The sequence below is a fragment of the Vitis riparia genome, chromosome 2, assembly GCF_004353265.1.
Source record: "Vitis riparia cultivar Riparia Gloire de Montpellier isolate 1030 chromosome 2, EGFV_Vit.rip_1.0, whole genome shotgun sequence".
NCBI classification, from domain to species: domain Eukaryota; kingdom Viridiplantae; phylum Streptophyta; class Magnoliopsida; order Vitales; family Vitaceae; genus Vitis; species Vitis riparia.
The window spans coordinates 13,601,538-13,624,833 of NC_048432.1; the positions used below are offsets into that span (position 1 = coordinate 13,601,538).

At 35.8% G+C, this 23,296-nt stretch overlaps 3 protein-coding genes across 9 annotated transcripts in view; 2 read left to right on the forward strand and 1 right to left on the reverse strand.

Moving 5' to 3' along the window:
* LOC117929657 overlaps positions 1-10,014 on the forward strand; it is a 102,274-nt gene extending 92,260 nt beyond the window's left edge. For 3 of the 6 annotated variants that reach the window (XM_034850018.1, XM_034850041.1, XM_034850025.1), the window contains 6 exons: positions 2,979-3,038; positions 3,106-3,358; positions 7,102-7,253; positions 7,362-7,432; positions 8,980-9,136; positions 9,530-10,014. In XM_034850018.1, the coding sequence (XP_034705909.1) occupies positions 2,979-3,038; positions 3,106-3,358; positions 7,102-7,253; positions 7,362-7,432; positions 8,980-9,136; positions 9,530-9,694 (858 nt within the window). In that variant the 3' untranslated portion in view covers positions 9,695-10,014. Of the gene's footprint in view, positions 1-1,750; positions 2,753-2,978; positions 3,039-3,105; positions 3,359-7,101; positions 7,254-7,361; positions 7,433-8,979; positions 9,137-9,529 lie in introns of those variants that run through there. The other 3 variants (XM_034850058.1, XM_034850051.1, XM_034850034.1) reach the window with 3 other exon arrangements.
* A 395-nt stretch (positions 10,015-10,409) lies between these two features.
* LOC117929688 (subtilisin-like protease SBT2.5) lies at positions 10,410-15,301 on the forward strand. Its single transcript, XM_034850069.1, has 9 exons — positions 10,410-11,222; positions 11,372-11,519; positions 11,810-12,222; positions 12,427-12,522; positions 12,747-12,816; positions 12,965-13,247; positions 13,378-13,712; positions 14,022-14,289; positions 14,567-15,301. The coding sequence occupies exons 1-9, from the start codon at positions 10,999-11,001 to the stop codon at positions 15,253-15,255; spliced, it is 2,526 nt and encodes an 841-aa protein (XP_034705960.1). The 5' UTR covers positions 10,410-10,998; the 3' UTR covers positions 15,256-15,301.
* Positions 15,302-15,390: 89 nt separating this feature from the next.
* LOC117929696 (protein FAM76B-like) lies at positions 15,391-17,032 on the reverse strand. 2 transcript variants are annotated; one of them, XR_004653801.1, is made up of 4 exons: positions 16,730-17,032; positions 16,161-16,466; positions 15,670-15,861; positions 15,391-15,552 (listed from the first exon to the last, which is right to left on the reverse strand). XR_004653801.1 is itself a non-coding variant. In XM_034850078.1 (4 exons), exons 1-4 carry the CDS (start codon positions 16,548-16,550, stop codon positions 15,493-15,495), a joined length of 573 nt encoding a protein of 190 aa, XP_034705969.1. In that variant the 5' UTR covers positions 16,551-16,617; the 3' UTR covers positions 15,391-15,492. The 2 variants fall into 2 exon arrangements, 1 of the variants encoding a protein (XP_034705969.1); XM_034850078.1 differs by lacking the exon at positions 16,730-17,032 and adding an exon at positions 16,536-16,617.
* Between the last annotated feature and the right edge of the window lie 6,264 nt (positions 17,033-23,296).

The window sequence follows — 23,296 nt, forward strand, 5'->3', positions numbered from 1 at the left end:
TGCAGGGTTCATGAGACCATGGCCCCTAAAAAGAATACCCAAGCTCCTAACCAGAAAACCCAATCCAGTCAAGCTCCTTCTCCCCATAAAATGCTATGGAGCCAACAAGTTGAAGAAGAAGAAGCAATGCTTCATTCTTCTAAGCCTATGCCTAACAAGATGATGACCTTGTACTATGATCATTCTGATCCAGCGAATCCAGTCAAGGCCACCCAGTACCCAGTCATTTCAGGGTCCCAGACCTTCAAGCAAGTCACTAAGGCTAATCCCTCTCAAAAGGAATTAGCATCAAGCTCCTCTTTTTCAAACAAGCAAATTGTGGTGGCTGCCAACCCCACACCTCTTTCAACAAAATCAAGATATTGGCAAAATGATTTAAATCAAGCTCTTTTGGTTATAGAAAGAGAATTTTTCTCTGAAAACCCCAGAGAGATTGCTGCAAAAGCTTTTCAAGAAAATTTTCATTATCCCTCTGGTGATATTTTAAAAACAACCCATGTTATGCCTAGGAATTCTGATTTGACACTTGATATAGCAGCCACATATTGTTTCTTCTCGAAGTTACCAAATTGTAAATGTACAGCAGCTAGATGTTAACCTCCTGTTAGTGATTTATCCTTCCCAAATAGCCTCTATATAAACTCAAGTGCCATATTTCCAGTTTTTTGAAACAAAATGTCACACTACCAAGAGTTAACTCCAATTGTCTAAGTATCTGATCCATTGCCTCCATGTGTACCTCCTTAGGATTGTGCATAAGTTAGGTCACCATACTTATATGTTGAAAATATTCTTCATCATATTTCTTTTTAAGTGAAAGTTTATGGCCATGAAATTTTATGGGAAGGATTCCTCATCCCTCTCATGGAATCTTTATATGATATTAACACAATTCTTGTTTCTGATTATATATATATATATATATATATATATATATATATATATATATATATATATATATATATATATATATATATATATATATATATATATATATAGATAGATAGATAGATAGATAGATAAATATACTCCTATCAATTCAACTAGGATAGTGTCAAAAAATGTTTATGAAGTGAATATCTAAAATCTTAATGAACCTTGTTAATCTAATTCAATATTTTATGTTATTTTGAAAGAAATTTCATAAATATTCTCAATAGTATAGTTTGTAAGGGTTGTTTTGCCAAAAATATGTCAAAATGCATGCGTTGTGAGGGCAATTTTATCAGAATGGATGAGTTATGAGGAAAGGGAATGAGATTCTTAAGGGGTGATTAAGGAAGTCATTCTTAAAGCAGTTAGATACTTGCACATTAATCGTGTACAGTTATGCAGCCTGTGTACAGTTAATGTTGACTTTCTGAAGCAGGATATGCTTCACTTCATTTAAGGAAAGTCATTCTTAAAGCAATTAGACACTTGCACATTAATTGTGCACAGTTATGTAGCCTGTGTACGGTTAATGTTGACTTTCTGAAGCAGGATATGCTTCACTTCATTCTTCTTTGTCAGAATTTGTACATTGTGGAAGAATTTCTCATCTTTTTTTTACTCATTAATTCATTGCAATGTAGTAGTTGTTTCTAATAAATAAGAAAAGAATGAAGTTTAAAAGATAAGCGCTTAAGCTCTCTGCCTTTAAAATTCATTTGACCAAACAAACAAAGATTCAAGGAAAATGTCTTTTCTATTCAGCATTACTCTGAAAGCTGTTCTCCACACTCTTTTCCATTTCTGTCCTAACCTGCAGGACAAAGAATCCTTCTCTGGATCTGGAAGCATCCAATGCACACCAAAGCAGAGAATAATAGAGTTTATATGCTATGCATTACCCATGATGAATAAGGGTGTGATCGACTGATTCCTCATGTTGTTTGCATGTGCAGCACCAGGTTGTAAAGTTCCTACTCATTAGTTGGTCTATAGTTGGAATCTTCTTCCACCAAGCTGCATATATAAAGATGCTAACCTTGGATGGAGCATTTGATCCTCATACCTGATGCAATGGGAAAGAAGCCTTTGTTTAAGCTTTTAGGATTTGAGCTCATAATGTATATTATGCATTCTAACATCCTCCCTCACATGTAGCCTTATGTGGGCTTAATACGTTAGGGTAATAAACATATGATGGTGAGGTTCGAACACATGACCTCCCACCAAACAAGGTTCTGATACCATGTTGAGCAACCAATTTTTCTAAAATCTTAAGCTTATAGGATTTGAGCTCATAATGTATAGCATGCACTTAACAACTTTGACTCTTGAAGAGCATGCCTTATAAAAAGATTTAACTAAGCATCCAACAGGTTTTTAGAGCCTCTTCATGCTAACTTGTAACCTGTCCTTTCTATCCTTTGCTAACTATAATGTCAGAAAGACTGGATATCACGGATGCCATCTACTACCAATCCCAGTCATGAGACCTTAGAAACCCAGGTTCTTGTGACCTCTCCCTTTCTCTAAACAACAATAAGTCACTGCCACAGCACCTCAACATCCTTTTCCTTTTTTGTTAGGGTGTTTTTAATAAACTTTACTTTTGTCTATCACACACACAGAGACAGGGAACAGTAAGTGGCTGCCACAGCATCTCAATTACCTCTTCCCTTTTGGTTTGTCTCTTTTTAATAAACTTTGATTTTGTCTATCAGAAAGGTAAAGAGAGCCTCTTCCTTCAATGATGTTTAGTACTCAAATTACTAAAGCCTTATTCTGAACTTCCTGGGGTTGGAGTGATTAAGTGATACTAGCTTGGTAATTCTTTTTGTGTGTTAAGTACCACATTGCATGATATTTATTGTATTTGTGTAGTGTAAATCTTTATTACAAATAATGTGGTCACCTGATGTCCATCGGCCAAAATTAACTTAGGCTTGTCAAAATTTAATCCATGAACCCATAACTGCAATTGGATCAGAAACCATTCTTCACTTCATAGCAATGATAACTTCTAAATCATTTTTTTTGTCATATTGAAGGAACTTGAGTTTGAATGCGTCCCTACATCCCTGATGGAGCAAGTAGTCACCTTTCTGAATGTAAGCACTAGTTTGATTCTTCTGCTTTCTCTTGTATTATTGGTATCTGAGTGTTCAGTGTTTGCAGGATGTTCGGGAAGATCTGAGATGTGCGATGGCAAAGGATATGGTAACCATCAAGAATGAGAGGTTGTGTGTTGATGAAGATTCTAATTGCACAGAAATATCTCTGGATACCAACAAAGAAAAGTTGCTTACCTTGATGCCTAAAGATATATCAGTGGATTTTCAGAAAAAAATTACTCTTGGTAAACATGAGAGGCAGGATACCAGCTCCAGGTCCTTCTTGGACAGCAACGAAACTTGCAAACCTCTTCTGGGTATGTTAGGGCTTTGGGAATTAGCTAAAATATAAAGGGATTATTATCAATAACAAACAAGCAGTATAACAATATTATAAAATAAGTAGCATATTTCTGCTATTTGTTGTGTGATTGACATAGCCACTATGTACCAAGCCCTTATTATGTTATAAAAATTGTTTACCCTGGCATTCCTGATCTTAATTGATAATATGTTATTAACTTGCTTTTATGTTATGCATGGTATTGCAGCCTTTTCAATCATATCCAATGCCTGATTAATAGATTTTCCTCCCACTTATAACTTTTATCTTATTTTATAATTTGGAGCAAGGATGTGTTCTGATTGTGCACATTTCTTTTGAAATCTATTCAGAATTTAACTGTTTAAGCTTGGAGTAACAACCAAATGAATAGATGAGCAAACTATCCTTCATACAAAAATGCTAAAACAGTGCTGGTGGGCCATGTTGCATCCAACACCACCACCATCATTGACATCCTCCTCAAATTCAGTTTTGACTGAAGAAAAATCCTATTTCACTATTATATTGAACATACATTTAGATTTCTCTATGTATTTTTATGGCTATTGTCCTCCCAAACAAGATGTGCCATTTTCTGTGCACTGGGTCTTCATGCTTAAGCTTAGTGAATTTGGAATTTATGCTTACTCAGTTCAACTGAACAAAATGAGATGCTTTTATTCTTGGATTTTGGTTATGATGTTTACCCAGCCTTGATTTTTTCCTTGTTCTTGTTAGATCATTTAGTTATCAAACTTTTCAACTTAATCTCTAAGTTTTATGAACTGTGCTACTGATTATCTTTATTCTTTTTCCCCTGGATAAGTTACTTTAAATTCTATTATTTGCACTTCAAAAAGTTGAAAATGATCTAAAAGATAATGATTGCTATTTCTATAGGGAAACATTCTTCTTTAGGGAAACATTAATCCATGAAAAGGAGAGCAAATAGTAGTGAGGACAAGATCTCTTAAAGAGAGTAAAATCATTACTAAGGAAGAAGGAAAACACTAGAAGACATGGAGTTCTCATAATAATTCTTTAAGGGAGGATTCTGTCTTTTGCCATGGATTGGCTCCTAGCTTTTTCAATCTCATCAGTAATACTCTATGGATTTGAACATCATTATGATTTGAAAATTTCAAAGGTTCCCCCACCTTCGTACTAATATGGTGTTAGCACCTTTACTCAAACGACTTGGCACCAAGGGCCTGATAGGCAGGCACCGTGCATGCATGAGGACCTTGAGAGTGAGACAAGGTGGAGAATGATGCTACAAGTGCAGCATGAGAGACTGCATGCAGCACAGGAATGTGCTGCAACATGCAGAGTAGCACGCACAACAACACAATGTGCACAACAGCATGCCGCTGGTGACATAGCAGTGTGTCACTCGCGACACAACAAGGTGTCACTCACGGCACAACAGCTGCAACACTTTGACTCAAGTATGTGGCACCAAGGCCTCATGGGTTGGCACCTTGGCTCCATGAGTGGACTACGACCAATGCAAGGTAGGATTGAGGCTAATGAGGGGCAGCGAGCAGCACAGCCCCGACTAGGCCGAAATTCATGTGTTGAATTTCAGCATGGTGATATTTTTCCTTTGAAGAGGAACCTTCAAAAGAGAGACTCCAAGTATAATTGAAAATTTCCAAATTTTCATGAATTAATTAAAATTAATTATGCCTCCTTAAGCATGGATAATGTCTCTTCTAGGCACTTCCAAAATGGTTTAAAATGCTTTTTAAGGTGGGAGGTGAGTGACTCAAGAGAGACAAGGTGGCTTGGGCATGGCCACATCTGGGGGCATCGATGCTAGGCCTTAGACATGAGCAAGGGACATGGGTAAACCTTGATAGCACTCGCACATGGGCTCCACAACATGTGGTGGTGTTCAACCCGTGGTCGACACAATGTACGATGCAGTCTTCCCCTCTCGATAGTGGCACAAGGGTGCAATGCCTTGTGTAATGAGACCGCTTGACAAGCCATGGGTGCAATGTCATGACCTGTTGTTGTGCCAAGATGGAACTTGGATGTGGCATGGTGTTGCTACAACAACGGAGTCGTCTCAGACATGGTGGCTGATGCTTAGCACAAGGATGCGATGCCTTATGCATGGAGATGAGGGAAGTCAACTCAAATATGGTAGCCGATACTTGGCACAAGGGTGCAATGCCTTATGCGTGGAGATGAGGGGTCATGGGTGCAATTCCATGAATTCTTTCTACACCAAGTGAGGCCTTGGACATGGTATGATGCCATAGTATCAACAAGACGAATGAGATGACGAGAGGGTAAGGTATGACATATGGGTGGCATGACATGAAATGTGGTCTTCTCAAAACAGCATGCAAGAGAGAGAGAGAGAGAGAGAGAGAGAGTGAGCGAGCGATGAACTCATCAAAGAGATTGTGGAAGTCAAAGTTAGGAAATTGAACCTTGTAAACCTTGTGTGATTTTTGTGGGTCTTTCTTGGTTGCAATCTCATGTGGGTTTTGGTGGGCTGGTGTAGAAAGCGTCTAAGCGCCCCACAAACATGAAATTTTTTTGGGAAAATTCATGTCTATGACATATGGATACTTCTTGGAAGATGGGTCCATGTGCAGTTTGGAGACCAATACTCATTGATATGACCAGATATGCTTGGATATGTATTATGCATATCTTAGAACTAAAAAATAATGTTGTTAAGGAAATAATTTTTTGTTATACCTAGAATATCCCTAGTCGGGTCCCAAATAGTTTACGATGCAGCAGGTTCCAAACAAATTATCTTAGAAAAAGCAAAACTAAGCTTCTCATAAAATAATAAAAGTGGGCCAAATTTTATTTTTGAATTGTTTAGTGTTGTGTGGGTTCTTTTGTGATTGATGAAGAACTTTGTAGTTGGCATAACAAATACATAAAAAGAGAAAAAAAAAATTCATGAAGGGTTTTAGAGAGCATGATATACATTGTAGGTCTAAATCCCAATAGCTTAAGTTTTTAGAAAAAGTGGTATCCAACATAGTATCAAAGCCTCATTTAAATGGAGGTCATGAGTTCAAATTTAATTGCATGTTTATTTCCTTAATTTATTGTGCCCATGTGAAAACTCAAAGGAGGCTATTTTTAATTTGTTTGCTTTTGGGTTTGGCTCTCTCTCCACATGCAGATATGGAGTGGCACCTGAGGAAGGGTGTTAGAGAGCATGATAAACATTATTAATCCAAATCCCAACAACATAAGGTTTTAAGAAAATTAGTTGTCCCATAAAGGGGATTCCCACTTGGTGGCACATTGCTTTCGGAACAAATAGGATAGAAGAATGACCAGCCCAAAACTGGAGACTATATCTGGGAAGAAGTAGAACAATATTCCCTCATCTCTGAGATTAACTAGTTTGAGTAACAAGTCACCATTTAATCTTCTTTTGTGAAAAACGTACACTGATATTCTGGAAATAGAGCAAGAGCTAAACCGTATGCTTATCCTTTTTCCTTATTCTATCATCTGCCTTGAAGATTTCCATTGCATGATAATGAGTTTGGGTTCTATATTTCCATGCATCCCAGTTGAATTGTATGAGAATAGATAAATGAAAAATGCTTCACAAAAGCAATAATTAAGTTTTCTCAATATTGAAGTGCACAAATATATTTTGGCTTAACTTTCTGTAAATTATTTATGAGCCATTTATATGAAGTTCAAAACAGCTGTAATTTGATTTGGCATTTTCATGGAGGACAGGAATAGAAAAGGAGGATCAGCTTCTTGATCAGTTGTTGCAGTCAAGAAGTGTGGCCATGGAAAGGATTAGATCAAGTCAACAACATTTTATCCTTGTAGCATCACTAATTGATCGCATTCCTAACCTTGCTGGATTGGCACGGACATGTGAGGTTTGTTATAGTGGCTCATAACAACCAATTTATACCTGGTTTATCTCAAATGTTTTGGTGATTTTACTAAGGTCAATCCTGCTTTTTGCCAATCATTTTTCATTGCAGGTTTTTAAAGCAGCAGGTTTAGCCATTGCGGATACAAATATACTACATGACAAACAGTTCCAACTAATCAGGTTTTGATGATAATGCACTATGATCTGTTCTTTACTCTGTGTAATCCATACATCAATTGAATCTAATTTGCTGGGGGTCCTGCTCCTTTCAATTGGTGGACTCATGGTTAACTTGGTTGAGATCTAGTCAAGAGGGGAATGGTGTATACATTTCCAAAACTGTGACTGTGGTTATATCAGGGTACTTAATGTGTGGAATCTACCCCTTGAAGGGGCTGTGATGAAATTCTTCCAAAATTTATGAGAGAGAAAAAGGTTCTCAGTTATAAATATTAATTAAGTTAATCTTTTAAATAAGAGATTCCGTTGACTGGATTTTATAATCCCTTGCGTATGGAAAAGATGCAATGGCATACTCTATTATTGTTTGAGCACACATTATGTTCTATACTTTGGTATGGGATACCCTGGATGGGTTCATGGAAGTAGCAGCAATGAATTAAAAACAAGGGAAATTGGTTAAACTTCATCAAAATGTGGTCCTTGTGTGAAATTATTGCTGTCGTCTAATTGTAAGGTTATGCATGTTGGTTATATTTGGGATTCTATGTGCCAATAATCATTGGCTTGTATTTCTTATTTGTGAGTTCTGACTGCACACCTGAGGATGATTGCAACACTATTCAATACAATTGATGGAGGTAAATTTTCTCCTACAAAATAAACATAATGTTTGGTCCACACTGCTTCATGATTGACCAAACAAGGAGCCCAACTGAAGAAACAATCCAACTTTGAAATAATACTAACAATTTGAGTCAACCACCTATCAAGCTTCCATAGAGCTCCTTGTTTCTTAGTCATGCAAGATATGGTGACAACTGAATCTCCTTCCACTGAGAGATTAGAACTATGCAAACCTCTTGCTTGCTTGCATGTAGGTTTAGAGAAGACTCTTACCATTGTGTCAAAATGGTCCCTGAGCAATCCTCCAAAACCGTAGCTATCCTAGATTAATACAAGGAAGTATGTTCTTCACCTGCCTGGTGGTTCTGCACATTTGATTCCAATTTTGTAGTATGAAGCTCAAAGTAGTGCATATAAAGGCCATCACTACAGACACTAAAGAACAGAGAGAAGAAAAAAAGTGAAACCAAGTCTGACTCCTTTGAAGTGCTCCACCTATCCTAAAAATTCTCACGTTCCTTTTTTCCCTCGTTTTTTAATTATTTCAGGATAAATAATTCTTTGTTTCTTGAAAGATCAGATTTGCCTTTTTCTATTTGAGTTCCATTATAGTGGAAGCAAGGTACTGTCACAAAAGAAAGACAGAATTGTGGTTGTGGTGCAGGAAGCCACATAAATAGAGGAGATTCTTATAGCTATGACCTGTTAACTCATTAATTCCAACCCTCACATGTCAGTTCCTTCTGTATTATATATTATTCAAAAGGCATGTCTATGTCAGCCATTGCAGTAATTTTTCCTTAATTTTTATTTTTTTTTAAAATAATTTTTTGTTTTTAGTTACAGGTATTTATCTCAAGTTGTTTAGAAATTTAACTTCAATCATATTGGTTTGCTGATTACAAGCATGTGTTTTCTAGTGTGACAGCCGAGAAGTGGGTTCCCATTGTAGAAGTTCCAGTGAGCAGTGTGAAAGTTTTCTTAGAGAAAAAGAAACAAGAAGGCTTCTCTATCTTGGGTTTGGAGCAAACCGCAAATAGTGTTCCCCTTGACAAGTATATCTTTCCCAAAAAGATTGTAAGACATGGCTAAAACTCAAACCTTTCAGTTTCTTTAATATTTGATTGGTTAAAGGTGGACCGTGGACATCCATTATTTTTTTTGAGTTTATTGACTTATATTATTTACATTGTTTTATGTTCACTTTTCATATAGTTTGTCACTTAAAGTTATGTTGGGAACTGAGAAGATGAATGGAAAAAAAAAAAAGAACTTTGGAATCTTAGTGTAACCTTCTATTTCTTTTCTTGTGCTGTCTCAGCTCCTTTGCTTTTGTTTTTTCTGTATATGTTGTATATTAATTGGAAATGCCTCTTATTTATCCTTAAAAGAAAATTTTCAATCTCCCTTTTTCTTTTTTCTCAATTGTTTCACCAAATTTATAGGCAGTGTGCTTGTTATTATCAACAGGTCCTAGTTCTTGGGCGTGAAAAGGAGGGTATTCCTGTGGATATAATTCACATTCTGGATGCTTGTATTGAGATCCCACAGCTGGGCGTTGTTAGGTCACTCAACGTTCATGTCAGTGGTGCTATTGCTCTGTGGGAGTATACTCGACAGCAAAGATGCCAATAGCCCCTCATTCTCAACATCATTGTCTTCTGACCAATCATGAAAGAACCATGCATAAACCCAATTCCTTAGCTTTATACTGACAATGAATCACCAGCCAGCGACTTGACTGCCAATGTGTTTCTTTTATATATAATTTGTTTTGTATGAATCTCCAGAAAGAGGTTCTCTCTCATTCTTGACCACCCTTATTTTTTCAAGACCATTGGAATGTAAATTGAGGAAGGATTAGATATTGGTCATGTAACATTGATTAAATTCCTTTTTCACCCATTTGAAATATGTGTTTTACCAATTCAAGCAATTCAATGTGTAACATTCAATTACTATATTGCTTCAAACTAGCACCAGCTGAAGGCTTCGAACTGTTAGGGCAACTGAATGGGTTATGATCAAGTTGCTGATTTAAAGTGAAGTTCTGAATTTGGCCTGAATTGAGATATCTCCCTTTTGACTAATGGATGGCGATATTATGATGGGTGTTATATGACATTTGTCTCCTGAGTTTGATCATTTTATATTACTGGGAAACTCTGATAAAAATCCTATAACAGAAGTGCTTGATTTTTTATTTTATTACTCTGTTGTAGTGACATATCATTTAATGAAGATTTGTTTTAATTTATGTGTGGGAAATATGTTTGGTTAAAGACATGGAAAAAGGAGTTCCATGGCAGATTGTCCTATGGGTTGTATTATGATAGAAACTCGTGCTCCATACTGTCTTATCTGGCCAAAGGATATTTGCTCAAATGATTCACCTTTTTGGATGCAGAAGTTTGTGTTTTCCCTTTGATGCTATAAAATACTCTTTTCAAACTTCAGAATCAGAAATTGAATGCAATTCCTCTAGGGGTACACCTTATCTTTAAGGAAGGTAGGGTATTATAACATAGTTGCTTTGAACACAGTGGTCTGCATAGTGCTTACTTGATGCTCTACATGTTTATGGGAAGTACAACCTGATGATGCATTTTCTGCTGCATAATAGTTTTCTTCTTTAGGCAGATGCATGATCTTATGCTTGAGTCTCACCAGATTTTTCAGTCTGTCTCAAGTTGCTTTGTCCTTAATGCAATTTCCATTGGACCCGGTTGTGCTTAGGGGAAATACATTACTGCAGCAATTCCATGGGGGGACTCATCAGAAAAGCATTTCTTCGGACACTGGTTGTGTTTTGGAGAGAGAGAGAGAGATGCAACCCTCGTGATGGATAATAGTGGTTTGAAAATGAGAAATACATGGATGGTTCATTGTTGTGATTCATGAAGGGCTGCACCCTTCCACCCATTACCTAATCATCTGCAATGAACCAAATTCTATTCCTTGGTGAATGTATTCAAGAAAAGCACCATCAATTTAAGCTTAAGATGCATTTTTCTTTGGACGTCATGGAGCTGATCTTCAGCTTCATTCTCTTTACATCTTTCTTCAAAATTTGGAATCCTCTCTTAGGAGAAGCTAAGATCTTCATGGTTTTAATGGAGGAAGATCCACTTGTATACAACAAAACCCAGGAAGCCCACCGCAGGTTTGATTCTACTTTCATACATCACTTTAAATCGTATCTAGCAAATTTTTGCTTTTATTTATAACAACTTTTCTTTTGTTCTTTTTAATACTAAATCTTCAATTTTATTGGTTTTCTAAGTGATTGATTAAGTTAACATTTCTGTGTAGAATTGATGAGTATATGATTTACAAAGAGAGGATGAGTAGTGAGCATGACAGGTTCCTTGGATCTCTCCTCCAAACTGGCTCATACAACAAGCTCTATAGCTTCACTCGTTTGCTTAATGGGTTTGCAGTCAACATCATGTCTGAAGAGGTACATCCATACTGGGACAAGATTTAGCCTTAATAAGCTAGTGTTCAACATCATAAAAGCTTATCAAATTCATGTATCAGAATCTCTAATGTTTGTTTTTTCTAGACCATCACTACTGTCATATGTTGCTTATGATTTGCTGTCAAATTCAATTTGTTTCAGCAATCACAAGCTATAATCTTCATTTGAGGGAACTTGATCTTTGAAGTTTCATGTTATTCACTTGGTTTTACAAAATTACAGTTAAATTTAGTAGGAAGAATCTAAGAATGGAAGTGGAACTGTTGCAGGTTCTCAATACTATTCAGAATTCAAAGGAAGTTAGGGCTGTCCAGGAAGATATCAAAATGGAGAAATTTACAACTCATACACCTGATTTTCTGGGAATTCCTTCTGGTGTTTGGCCAACTTTAGGAGGAGCTAAGAACTCTGGAGAGGGGATAGTGATTGGCTTCATTGACACTGGGATCAATCCTAACCATCCAAGTTTCACCAGCCAGCCATATCAAGGCACCAATAGTGGTATGCATACAAACAGCCGTAAATTCAAAGGGAAATGTGCCACAGGGGAGGGGTTCCCTTCAACAGCATGTAATGGCAAGATAGTAGGTGCACAATATTTTGCACAGGCGGCAATTGCTGCTGGTGATTTCAATGCTACACGTGACTATGCTTCCCCCTTTGATGCTGATGGCCATGGAAGGTAAGTTCTCGTTGAGGGTGATTGCAAACTGGTTTTCCAACACAGAAAATTTATTAAGATCTAGCATGTTATTGTCAATTATTATGTTTTATTTTTAGTATTGTATCTTCATTACCATCATCATGATTATTATTCTACTAATACTCACTGCTAATATAGCAAAATATGAACATTATGGTAATTATCCATCTAAATTTTTGACAGCCACACAGCCTCAACTGCTGCTGGAAACCACCAAATTCCAGTTATTTCCAATGGTTTTGACTATGGATATGCTAGTGGCATGGCCCCTGGAGCCAGGTAACAAAAGAAAAAGATTGCAGCCTCTTCACACACCAGATAACTTGCTTTTTCAAGCTTCGTTTTTCTAACGTGTTAATCTTATGTTTGATCTCCATACCAGAAGTTTATAGTCAATATGCTATAAGTGCCTAAACTTCAACTATCCAAACAATATAAGGGAAAACACTGTTTGATCCTTGTTTGTCAGTTCTCATTTCAATGTGCTAACCCTTTTTCTATAGGATTGCTGTGTACAAAGCTCTTTATTCTTTTGGAGGCTATATGTCAGATGTTGTTGCTGCTGTTGATCAGGTTTGATGAAAGTTGACAGTTTGTCTCAATCATTGCTTCTACATGTCTACTAGATCAATTGTTTTCTTTTGGTTTTCAAATATGTTTATGAGCCTACATAAAGCTCAAAATGTTCACTACTATTTTAGTAAATATATGCTCGATTTAGGCAGTGGAAGATGAAGTTGATATACTGAGCCTCTCAATAGGACCATCTAGTGTCCCTTCTGGGCCTGCTGCTTTCCTCAATGTGCTAGAAATACAGCTGTTGCTGGCTACAAAAGCTGGTGTACTGGTAGTTCAGGCTGCTGGCAATGGCGGGCCTTCTTCCAGCTCCATCCTTTCTTTTAGCCCATGGATCACAAGTGCGGCTGCTTCTATCACTGACCGCAAATACAACAATACTATCAAATTAGGCAATGGGCAAAGCTTCAGTGGCACTGGCCTTGCACGTAATTTGAATTCTACTTCTCTTTATTTTCTATGCGTGGTTCTTCAATCTTCTCCAAAGTGAACATTTATTTGTAGAGTTCCAACTTCTGGAAGAAGTATAATCATGCCCCTTTGTCCTCAACTTTGCAGCTCCAACAGCTGGGGAAGTACTTTTTCCAATAGCTGCGGCAGCTGATGTCTGCCGAAGTAACACTACAGCCAGTTTCATGGCAATTGACAGCTGCCAACACAAAGAGCTCTTCATCCCATCATTAGTTCAAGGAAAGATAATCATTTGCACATACACATTTGACTTTGAGTTTGAAGCTGCAAGCATTGCTACAGTTGCAGACACAGTTCATGAAATAGGGGCTGCTGGATTCATAATCACAATGGATCCTGATATAGGTTCAGAGCAAGTTAAGGGTACCACAATGACCATACGAGTCCCTGGAATTGTTCTCAACAACATGGAAGCTTCCTCAGTATGGCACACGATCATTTGGTTAAAAGTGTTCTTAACAAAACTGGCTTAAGTTTCCTCAAAATTATCATTATTATAAAGTGCTCTTGATTTTTCAAAAAATGTTGATCTTCTCATTAGGTAAACATAATCTGATATCAATCTGCTTCCCAAATATTATGAGGATTGAAAATTATCAGTGAATTCTTCTTTCTATGCTTCCATCTTCTTTTCATTTTTCTTCCTTCTTCCTCTGCCATGCATTTCTTTTCTCCCTCTGGTTCAGCTCTCAAAGTCTTTAATATATGTGAATGGCATATATTCTGTGCAGGCTTTATGGGAGTATTACAACTCAAATACTATCAGAAGCAGAACCGGAGGAGCTATTGCTTTTACAGCAACAGCTAGGATTTTGGATGGAAGGCAAGCAATATATACTGGGCAGGCACCAGTTGTGGCATCCTACTCTTCAAGAGGTCCTGATGTGAACAATGCTCTTCTGCAAACTGCTGACGTCCTTAAACCAAACATAATGGCTCCAGGTTCCTCAATATGGGCAGCATGGAGTCCTAACAGTGAAGGAGATCACTACATCAAAGGTATAATATTCAACAAAGTTGTTCAGTTGATCCACTAGAATTAAACCATAACCTTTGAAGTCAAAAGATTGATTTGGTACCTACCAGTCAAATCAAATTTAGTTTGGAAAATCATAAACAATATTTGAACATAAAAATCTCAGAACTCGTATATATTTCAAATGCATCACCCATTTTGAAGGGATTTATTCAATAGAATTTTAATTGCAAGCTTATACACTGATGAATTTTGAGCAAATCAAGATATACTGGTTTTCCATGCTGTTCTTTCATCCAGGGCAAGATTTTGCGGTTGTGTCTGGAACCAGCATGGCTACACCTCATGTGGCTGGAGTGGCTGCTTTGATAAAGCAAAAACACCCTCACTGGAGTCCTGCTGCAATCACATCAGCAATGATGACTACTGCTGATGTAGCTGATGGTTCTGGTGCCCCCATCCTAGCTCAGCAAACCAACCAACTAGCTCCTGCAACCCCATTTGATTATGGGGCTGGATCTATCAATCCATCCCGTGCCATCGACCCTGGACTGGTGTTCAACACCTATTTCAGACACTACATACAATTTCTTTGTGCTGTTCCAGGCGTTGATGATGAGTCCGTGAGACGAGCAGTTGGTGTTGGATGCCCAACTAAGAGAAAGGACTGGTGCTCAGATTTGAACACAGCAAGTCTAACTGTTTCAAATTTGGTTGGGTCAAGGAAAGTGATACGACGGGTGACAAATGTGGGAGGTCACAATGAAACATACCAAGTCACTGTCAGGGAGCCGCTGGGTGTGAAAGTAAGTGTTTCACCACAAGTTTTTACAATAAGTGCCAATGCTTCAATGCATCTCAGAATTGTTCTAGAGGCAACTGAGGCAACAAATGCTTACACATTTGGGGAGATGTTATTAAGGGGAAGTAGAAAGCATGTTGTAAGTGTTCCTATAGCTGTTTATGCCAGCAGCTCTTTAGGGTCCTGAATTCTTTCAATCTAATAAATAAAGATGTGAGATGTATTGTGTCAAAGTTTCCATGTTACAAAACATCTTTTTCCCAAAATACAAACAAGGGATCCTCATAGAAGCTCTGTTTCCCTTAACATCATGTTATCTTCACTTATTTTATTCTCCATGGATGAAACAAAGCTTATGATCTTATTCCAGAAAGGAAAAAATGCAAACAAAACATTATAGGGAACACTAATGGATACCTAAGCTTTAGGTATGCTTTTGTGATGGTTTGAGGAGTTTTGAAATGAATCCCAACTTCTTTTGCACCTGAAAGAATTATTGTATTAGAATCACATATGAGGAAGCAACTGCTAAGAACAAAAGGGTGATGCAAATTAGTTAACATTATAGGGAATTCTTCTACTCCCTCAACCTTTATCTCACCTTTAAGTTTTTCATAACTGCTGCTATGTTAGCTCTTGAGGATCCATTGTCTTTCTTCTTCTTCTTCTTCTTGCTTGTTTTCTTAGCTTGTACACTAGTAAAAGATCTGACAAGGCTAGCAATGGAGAGCTTCCAATCTCCCAGACAAGCAGGCACTTTTTCATGTTTTGGCTTGCTTTGACCAGCAGCAATCTATTAAAGCAAAAGATCAGCATCAGAAACTGTATTATATACAGCCCATACAATCTTCTTGAGCAAAGAGATCACAAGCAGCAAGGAAAATGATAAGGGGTTAAAATCATTTTCCCCATTTTTTATTTACCCCTCCCTGCAGCAGGCAAATCTGATAATACAATCAAGGATTTAACCATCTACAAAAGTTCAACATGGGGATGATTGATTCTTCCTTCTTTTTCCCCGATAATTGCCCTGGTTTTCTACCAGTATATGATGCTATTATAATTAAATTTAGATGGGAATTGTTGTGGTACTTTGTTTATGGGTTGCTGGTCCTTGGAAGAAATAGCCTTTGGATTCAAGGATGCAGATGCTGCTGATTGGGCAGACTCCCTAAGGCTTTGAGAATAGTGAAGCAGTAGAGCTCTCCTGCTGTACCCTCTACCATCAGCACCATAATTCTGTTGAAATCCCTCTCCCTTGATAGTATGATAAAGAAGATGATGGTGGTGATGATGATGATGATGATGATGATGGTGGTGATGATGATGATTTAGTCTCTTCCTTGGCTTCTCCACATACAAGGTCACCAAAACTGCCTTGTCTTTACAAGAAGTGGCCTGAAATTCAAATCACCCACCATATTCATTCTCCATTTCACACACACACAAACAAAGCCGTGAACTTACCTTTTTGGTTACCATGCTGAGACAGAGAATGAAACAAGGAATGTCGCAGGGAGATATCTATACATACATATATATATATATATATATATATATATATATATATATATATATATATGGTAGGGGTGCCCAATGAGGGTGCAGGCCCAGAAAAGGTAAAGGCCAACATAAATTCTTTGGATGGATCGAAACCAAACCTCATCTGATTATCTGACTATGTAAATGGAAGATCCAAATATGAAGATCCCAAAAAGGCAGTTGAGGCAAATATGACGATTTGAACATTCTGTAATGGAAGCAATTACCATACAGAAGGACAAGCAATCTTTTTCCAACATTACCCACTCAGGCGTACCGGTGCTTTCCCTACAGTCAACAATATATCAGCAGAGAAGGATGTGGCAGCATCCTGGTATTGGTGTGCTTCTGCTATTACATCCTCAATAGCTTTCCCTACAGTCTACAATATGTCAGCAGAGAAGGATGTGGCAGCATCCTGGTATTGGTGGGTTTCTCCTGGCATCCTATGGAAGGGTATTTTAGTACTTCTCATCCTTCGTAGGAAACAAGGAAGCACACCTATGACAAATCTTTGAAAGGGAACCACCGCCAGCCCGTCCCATCTCTGCCCCTTAGCCTGAGGTCTGCTGCTTCTCTTCCCCTGTCTCTCTCATCTAACCTTTATTTTAAAGCAAATTGCCAAGGAAATAAAATTTACATTATTTTTCTTCCATTTTCTCTTCCTGCAATAGAAAAAAGAATTAAAATCGTTCTAAACCAAGATTTTATTTTCATACTAATAAATTTTTTATTGTTAGTTCTATAATAAAAAAAAATTAATGGATTGGAATGGAAATGAGAATGATTTTCCATTTCCCATATCTAGCTCAACGTTCAAAACGTGACCAATGATTGTTGGGTTATAAAATGAGAATTTTTTTTTTTTTTGGAAAATAATAAAATATAATTAATTTGGAAATTAAAAAAAAAATCTCACTTGGATGAATTTTGGAATAGGTTTTGTCATGGTAGGTATGGTAAATAGTAAATAATAAAAAATAAAAAACAAACGAGAGAGAAATTTTTAATATTTACACTCTTTTTCTTTATTGTTTTTTTTTTCTTTCTTTCTTTTTTACTTAAACCTTAATTAACATTAATTCTAAATTAGTGTCTAATTACAGTTATTGACTTATCAGGACCCAGGAATTGTATTGAGATTTGGAAAATATAAATTTTAAAAATAAGGGTACTTAGTTATATATAGGAAAGGGATATATATATATATTTTTTTAACGGACAACATTATGGATGGCCACCTTATTCTTGGTGACCCTTGACACCCAATGCCAATGCACAAGTTGTCAGCACAACCACCTCCCACCAAGTTAGATGATATAATAAACAATGTTTTTAAAATCGGATTGGTCATTGAATTAAAAAATTTATCAATTCAAACTTCAATGGTCAGATTGGTGGTCAAATCACAGTCAAACCGGTGATATCATAAATATATAATTAATATATTATATAAAATTTAAAAATATAAGAAATATACACATAATTGAAGATTTTAGTAATATTTCTTTTTTTTGTAAAAAAATAGATATTTCAAATTAAATAATAAGGATAAATATAAATTTATTAATATTTAAAATTTTATTTAATAAAACATATATAATATTTAAGTATCAAGATATATTTAAAATGATAGGAAAATTATAATAATTAATTTTATCATATATCTTATTATTTTAAAATTTTAGAAAATTATTATATTGAATAATTTATATTATTTTCATGCTTATCATTATATAATTATTATAACATAAAGAGTTTATATTTATTATATTTATTCAATGGTTTTATACGGTGGAAATAGAAAAAAAAATCAAAGTTTTGTTATAACTAAAGTAATGAATGTCATCACATTAATTATAATAAATGTTAATTAAGTATTATTTGTGACTTCCATTAATACTCATTAATGGAAACCATTAATGTTATTTATGAGTTCCATTAATATTCATTAATGGAAGCCATTTGGAAAGCCTATAAAATGGCTTCCCATCTCCTATAATATGTATCTCTAAGCAAGAAAATTTTTTCTTACTTTCTCTCATTCTCTCTATTTTTCATTATTTCAACTTTCTCAACTCTCTTCTCTGATTTTTTTCTTCCCTATTATATATCAAAGTAAGATATATTTCATTTATATTACTTTGATTTGCATTGTATTCGTCCTTGTTTTACAACACGTTATCAGCACGAATTGCTCTAAAGGTAATTCTCATATCTTAAACTTGAAGTTATTTATATAGAAGAAAATTTTACATATTTATACTATTATTGATTTGTTTTGTTACATATTGTTAAAAGTTATAAACAAATTATTTGATTTTGTTTATAATCAAAGTTATACCAATGTTATCAATTTATTATAACTGATTCTAATAATATTGTTTTGTCATATATTTGAAATTATTTGACAATGTCGAATCTCACAAAATTCGAATTTGTGGCACTTGACATTTCGAGAAACAATTCTTTCTCTCTTGGATCCTTGATGTTGAAATACATCTTGATGCAATGAATCTTGGAGCTATGATCAAATAAAGAAATCAAGCATCCTTGCAGGATTGCACAAAAACATTGATTTTCCTTTGTCATCATCTCCATGGAGATTTAAAAAAAAAAAAAAAAAGTTTTTGATGAGAAATTACTAGTCTCGTCCAATTGGATTTGAACCATTCCCTAAAGTGAATGCAATATCGTCCCAAACTCATGGACGTGGTCATGGTCGTGGAAGAAATCCCCGATACCATAGTTCTTATAGTAATAATTCTCAGAAAATGAAAGTCTCATTGCACCACTAGAAGTGGAACAATACTGAGGCAAAACAAGAAAATGGAAAGCGTTTACAAGATGAACCTCCTAAGAACCATGAGAATAATTGTTATAGATATGGTATGAAGTGGCATTGGTCGCGTACATGTCGTACGCCCAAACATTTGGTCGACCCTTACCAAACATCAATAAAAGCAAAAGGAAAAGAGATAGTGATGAACTTTACCGATAGTGATGGATTTGACCTAACCTACTATGACATTGATTTATTTAGAGGTCCTAATGAAAAAACAGATCATTTGATAAATGATGAGAAAATTAATATTGATTGATGTTACTGTATATAAAAAATAATATATTATTATGTCTTATATTTACATTTGATTTTCTTTTGTTATTTACATTATGCCTTGTTTTTTTTTAGTTATATCTGAAATCCATGTGTTATTTGGTCTCAAGATGAATGAGGATGATGTATGTCTCGCAGACTGTGCGACCACACGCACAATTCTTCGAGATAAAATATATTTCCTCGAATTGACATTAATAAAAGCTAATGTAAGTACCATATCTGGTACTACAAACTTAGTTGAAGGCTTTGGAAGAGCAAACATAATGTTGCCAAATGGAACTACATTCCATACAAATGACGCTTTATATTCTAGCAAATCCAGAAGAAATTTGCTCAGTTTTAAAGATATTGGTAGAAATGGATATCATATTGAAACTATGAATGAAGATAATGTAGAATATCTTTACATTACTTCCATTATATCTAGCCAGAAGTTTATAATGGAAAAACTCCTAGCTTTCTCCTCTAGGTTGTATCATACAACTATAAAGCCTATTAAAACATATGTTGTCATAAACCAAAAGTTCATCAACCTAAAAGTTTTTGTCCTTTGGCATGACAGGCTAGGTCACCTAGGGTCTTCAACAATGCGTCGAATAATCGAACACTCACATGGGCATCCACTAAAGAACCAGAAGATTCTTTCGCCTAATGAATATTCATATGCTGCCTACTCACAAGGTAAATTGATAGTCAAACCATCTTTTACTAAAGTCATATATGAGTCACTAGTCTTTTAAGAAAGAATACATGGGGACATATGTGGGCCTATCCATCCACCATGTGGATCATTCCGTTATTTTATGATCTTAATAAATGTTTCTACTAGGTGGTCACATGTTTGTCTCATTTTTACATGTAACGTTGCCTTTGCTAGACTCCTTGCACAAATAATCAGATTACGAGCACAATTTCCAGATTATCCAATTAAGACAATAGGTCTTGATAATGCTGGAAAATTTACTTCTCAAACATTCATTGATTATTGCATGTCAGTAGGGATAAATATTGAGCATCTATAGGTCATACTCATACCCAAAATGGTTTAGCAGAATCTTTCATCAAACGTCTCTAATTAATAGCTCGACCATTACTAATGAAAACCAAATTACCTACTTTCGCCTAGGGATATGCTATTATGCATGTTGCAGCTTGAGTTCGTATTCGACCTACAACTTACCATGAATACTCCCCTTCACAACTTGTGCTTTTGAAACAACCAAATATATTTCACTTTCGAATCTTTGGTTGTGTAGTATATGTACCAATTGCACCTACACAACGCACTAAAATAGGTTCCCAATGAAGACTTGGGAGTTATGTAGGTTTTGATCCTTCATCTATCATAAGATATCTTGAATCTTTGATAGGTGATGTTTTTATAGCCCGCTTTGCGGATTGTCATTTTAATGAGAGTGTTTTCTCGTTATTAGGGGGAGAAAAGTCGATTCCTGAATAACAACGAGAAATTAGTTGGAAAACATCTACTATGACCTATGTTGATCCTTGTACAAATCAATGTGAACTAGAAGTTCAAAGGATTATTCATTTTCAAAATCTTGCAAATCAATTACCAGATACATTCATTGATACAAAGAAAGTACAAAGTCGCATATCCCGGTTGCAAATACTCCAGCAAGGATTGATGTCCCTGTAGGACAGTTAAAAATGAATCTAAGATACGCTTGAAACGTGATAGACCTATCGACTCAAAGGATGTAACTCCCCAGAAGAGAAGAACCCAAGAAAAACTTGGCACTATAGAAGAGGGCATCAAAATGACTGATTAGTTTAAAATTGATGAATCTATAGCCCTAGAAGAGGCACAAATAATGCAGAAAGCCCTTGAAGAGGCACATATTGAACAAGAAACCCCTGAAGAGGCACATATTGAACAAGAAGCCCCTGAAGAGGCACATATTGAATGAGAAGCCCCTGAAAAGGCACAAGTACTTGAAAATTGTGAGATCTCAGTAAGTTATGTACACATAGGAGAAAAATGGAATCAAAATAATATTGTTATTTCCAATATTTTTGTTTTCTAAGTGGCCTTTGATATCATAAGAAATGATGAAGATCCCGAACCACGAAATGTGGAAGAATGTCAACATAGAAATGATTGGCCAAAATGGAAAGAAGCTATACAGAAAGAGTTAAACTCATTAACAAAACAAAAATTTTTTGGACCTATAGTCCACATACATGAAGATGTAAAGCTTGTTGGGTACAAATGGGTATTTGTACTAAAGCGCAATGAGAATAATGAGATCATAAGATATAAAGCGCAATTAGTAGCACAAGATTTCTCGTAGAGACTTGGTATTGACTACTAGGAGACATATTCTCCCGTCATGGATGCAATCACATTTTGTTTCTTAATTAGTTTGGCAATCTCAAAAGGACTGGATATGCGTCTCATGGATGTTATTACAACATATTTATACGGATCTATGGATAATGATATATACATGAAAATCACTGAAGGATTTAAATTGCCTGAAGCAAATAGTACAAAGCCTCGTAGTATGTACTCAATCAAGTTACAACGATCCTTGTATAGATTAAAGCAATCTGGACGCATGTGGTACAATCGCCTTAGCGAATACTTGCTAAAATAAGGGTATGTGAATAACCCTATATGCCCATGCATCTTCATTAAGAAATCAAAAATCGGATTTGCAATTATTGTAGTGTATGTTGATGACTTAAATCTTGTTGGAACTCTTGAAAAGCTCATAAGAACAACAAATTACTTGAAAAAGGAAATTGAGATGAAAGATCTTGGAAAAACAAAATTTTGTCTCGGCCTACAAATCGAGCATTTTCCAAATGGAGTTTTAGTACATCAATCAACATACATTAAAAAAGTTTTGAAGCGTTTTTATATCGATAAAGCGCATCCTTTAAGTTCTCCAATGGTTGTCCAATCACTTAATGTGAAAAATGACCCATTTCGTCCTTGCAAAAAAAATGAAGAGTTACTTGGTCCTGAAGTACCATATCTTAGTGTTATTAGTACACTTATGTATCTTGCCAATTGTACACGTCCAGACATTATTTTTTCTGTCAATTTATTAGCAAGATACAGTTCCGCTCCAAATCGAAGACATTAGAATGGTATCAAACATATATTGCATTATCTTCATAGAACTACTGATATGGGTTTATTTTACTAAGGGAATCAAAACAACAATTGCTTGGATATGCAGATGCAAGATATCTTGCAGATGCAAGATATCTTTCAGATCCACATAAAGGTAGGTCACAAACAGGGTATGTGTTTAATTGCAATGGTACTGCCATTTCATAGAGATTTGTTAAACAAACAGTGACGACCACATCATCAAATCATTCAGAAATACTGGCAATTCATGAAGCAAGTCGTGAATGTATATGACTAAGATCTATGATCCATCATATTCGGGAATCATGTGGACTCTCCTCTATCAAAGGTAACCCGACAATATTATTTGAAGATAATGTTGCATGCATTGCACAAACAACAGGGGGTTATATTAAAGAAGATAGAACAAATACGCTCAAGTGATAATCTAGCAGATTTATT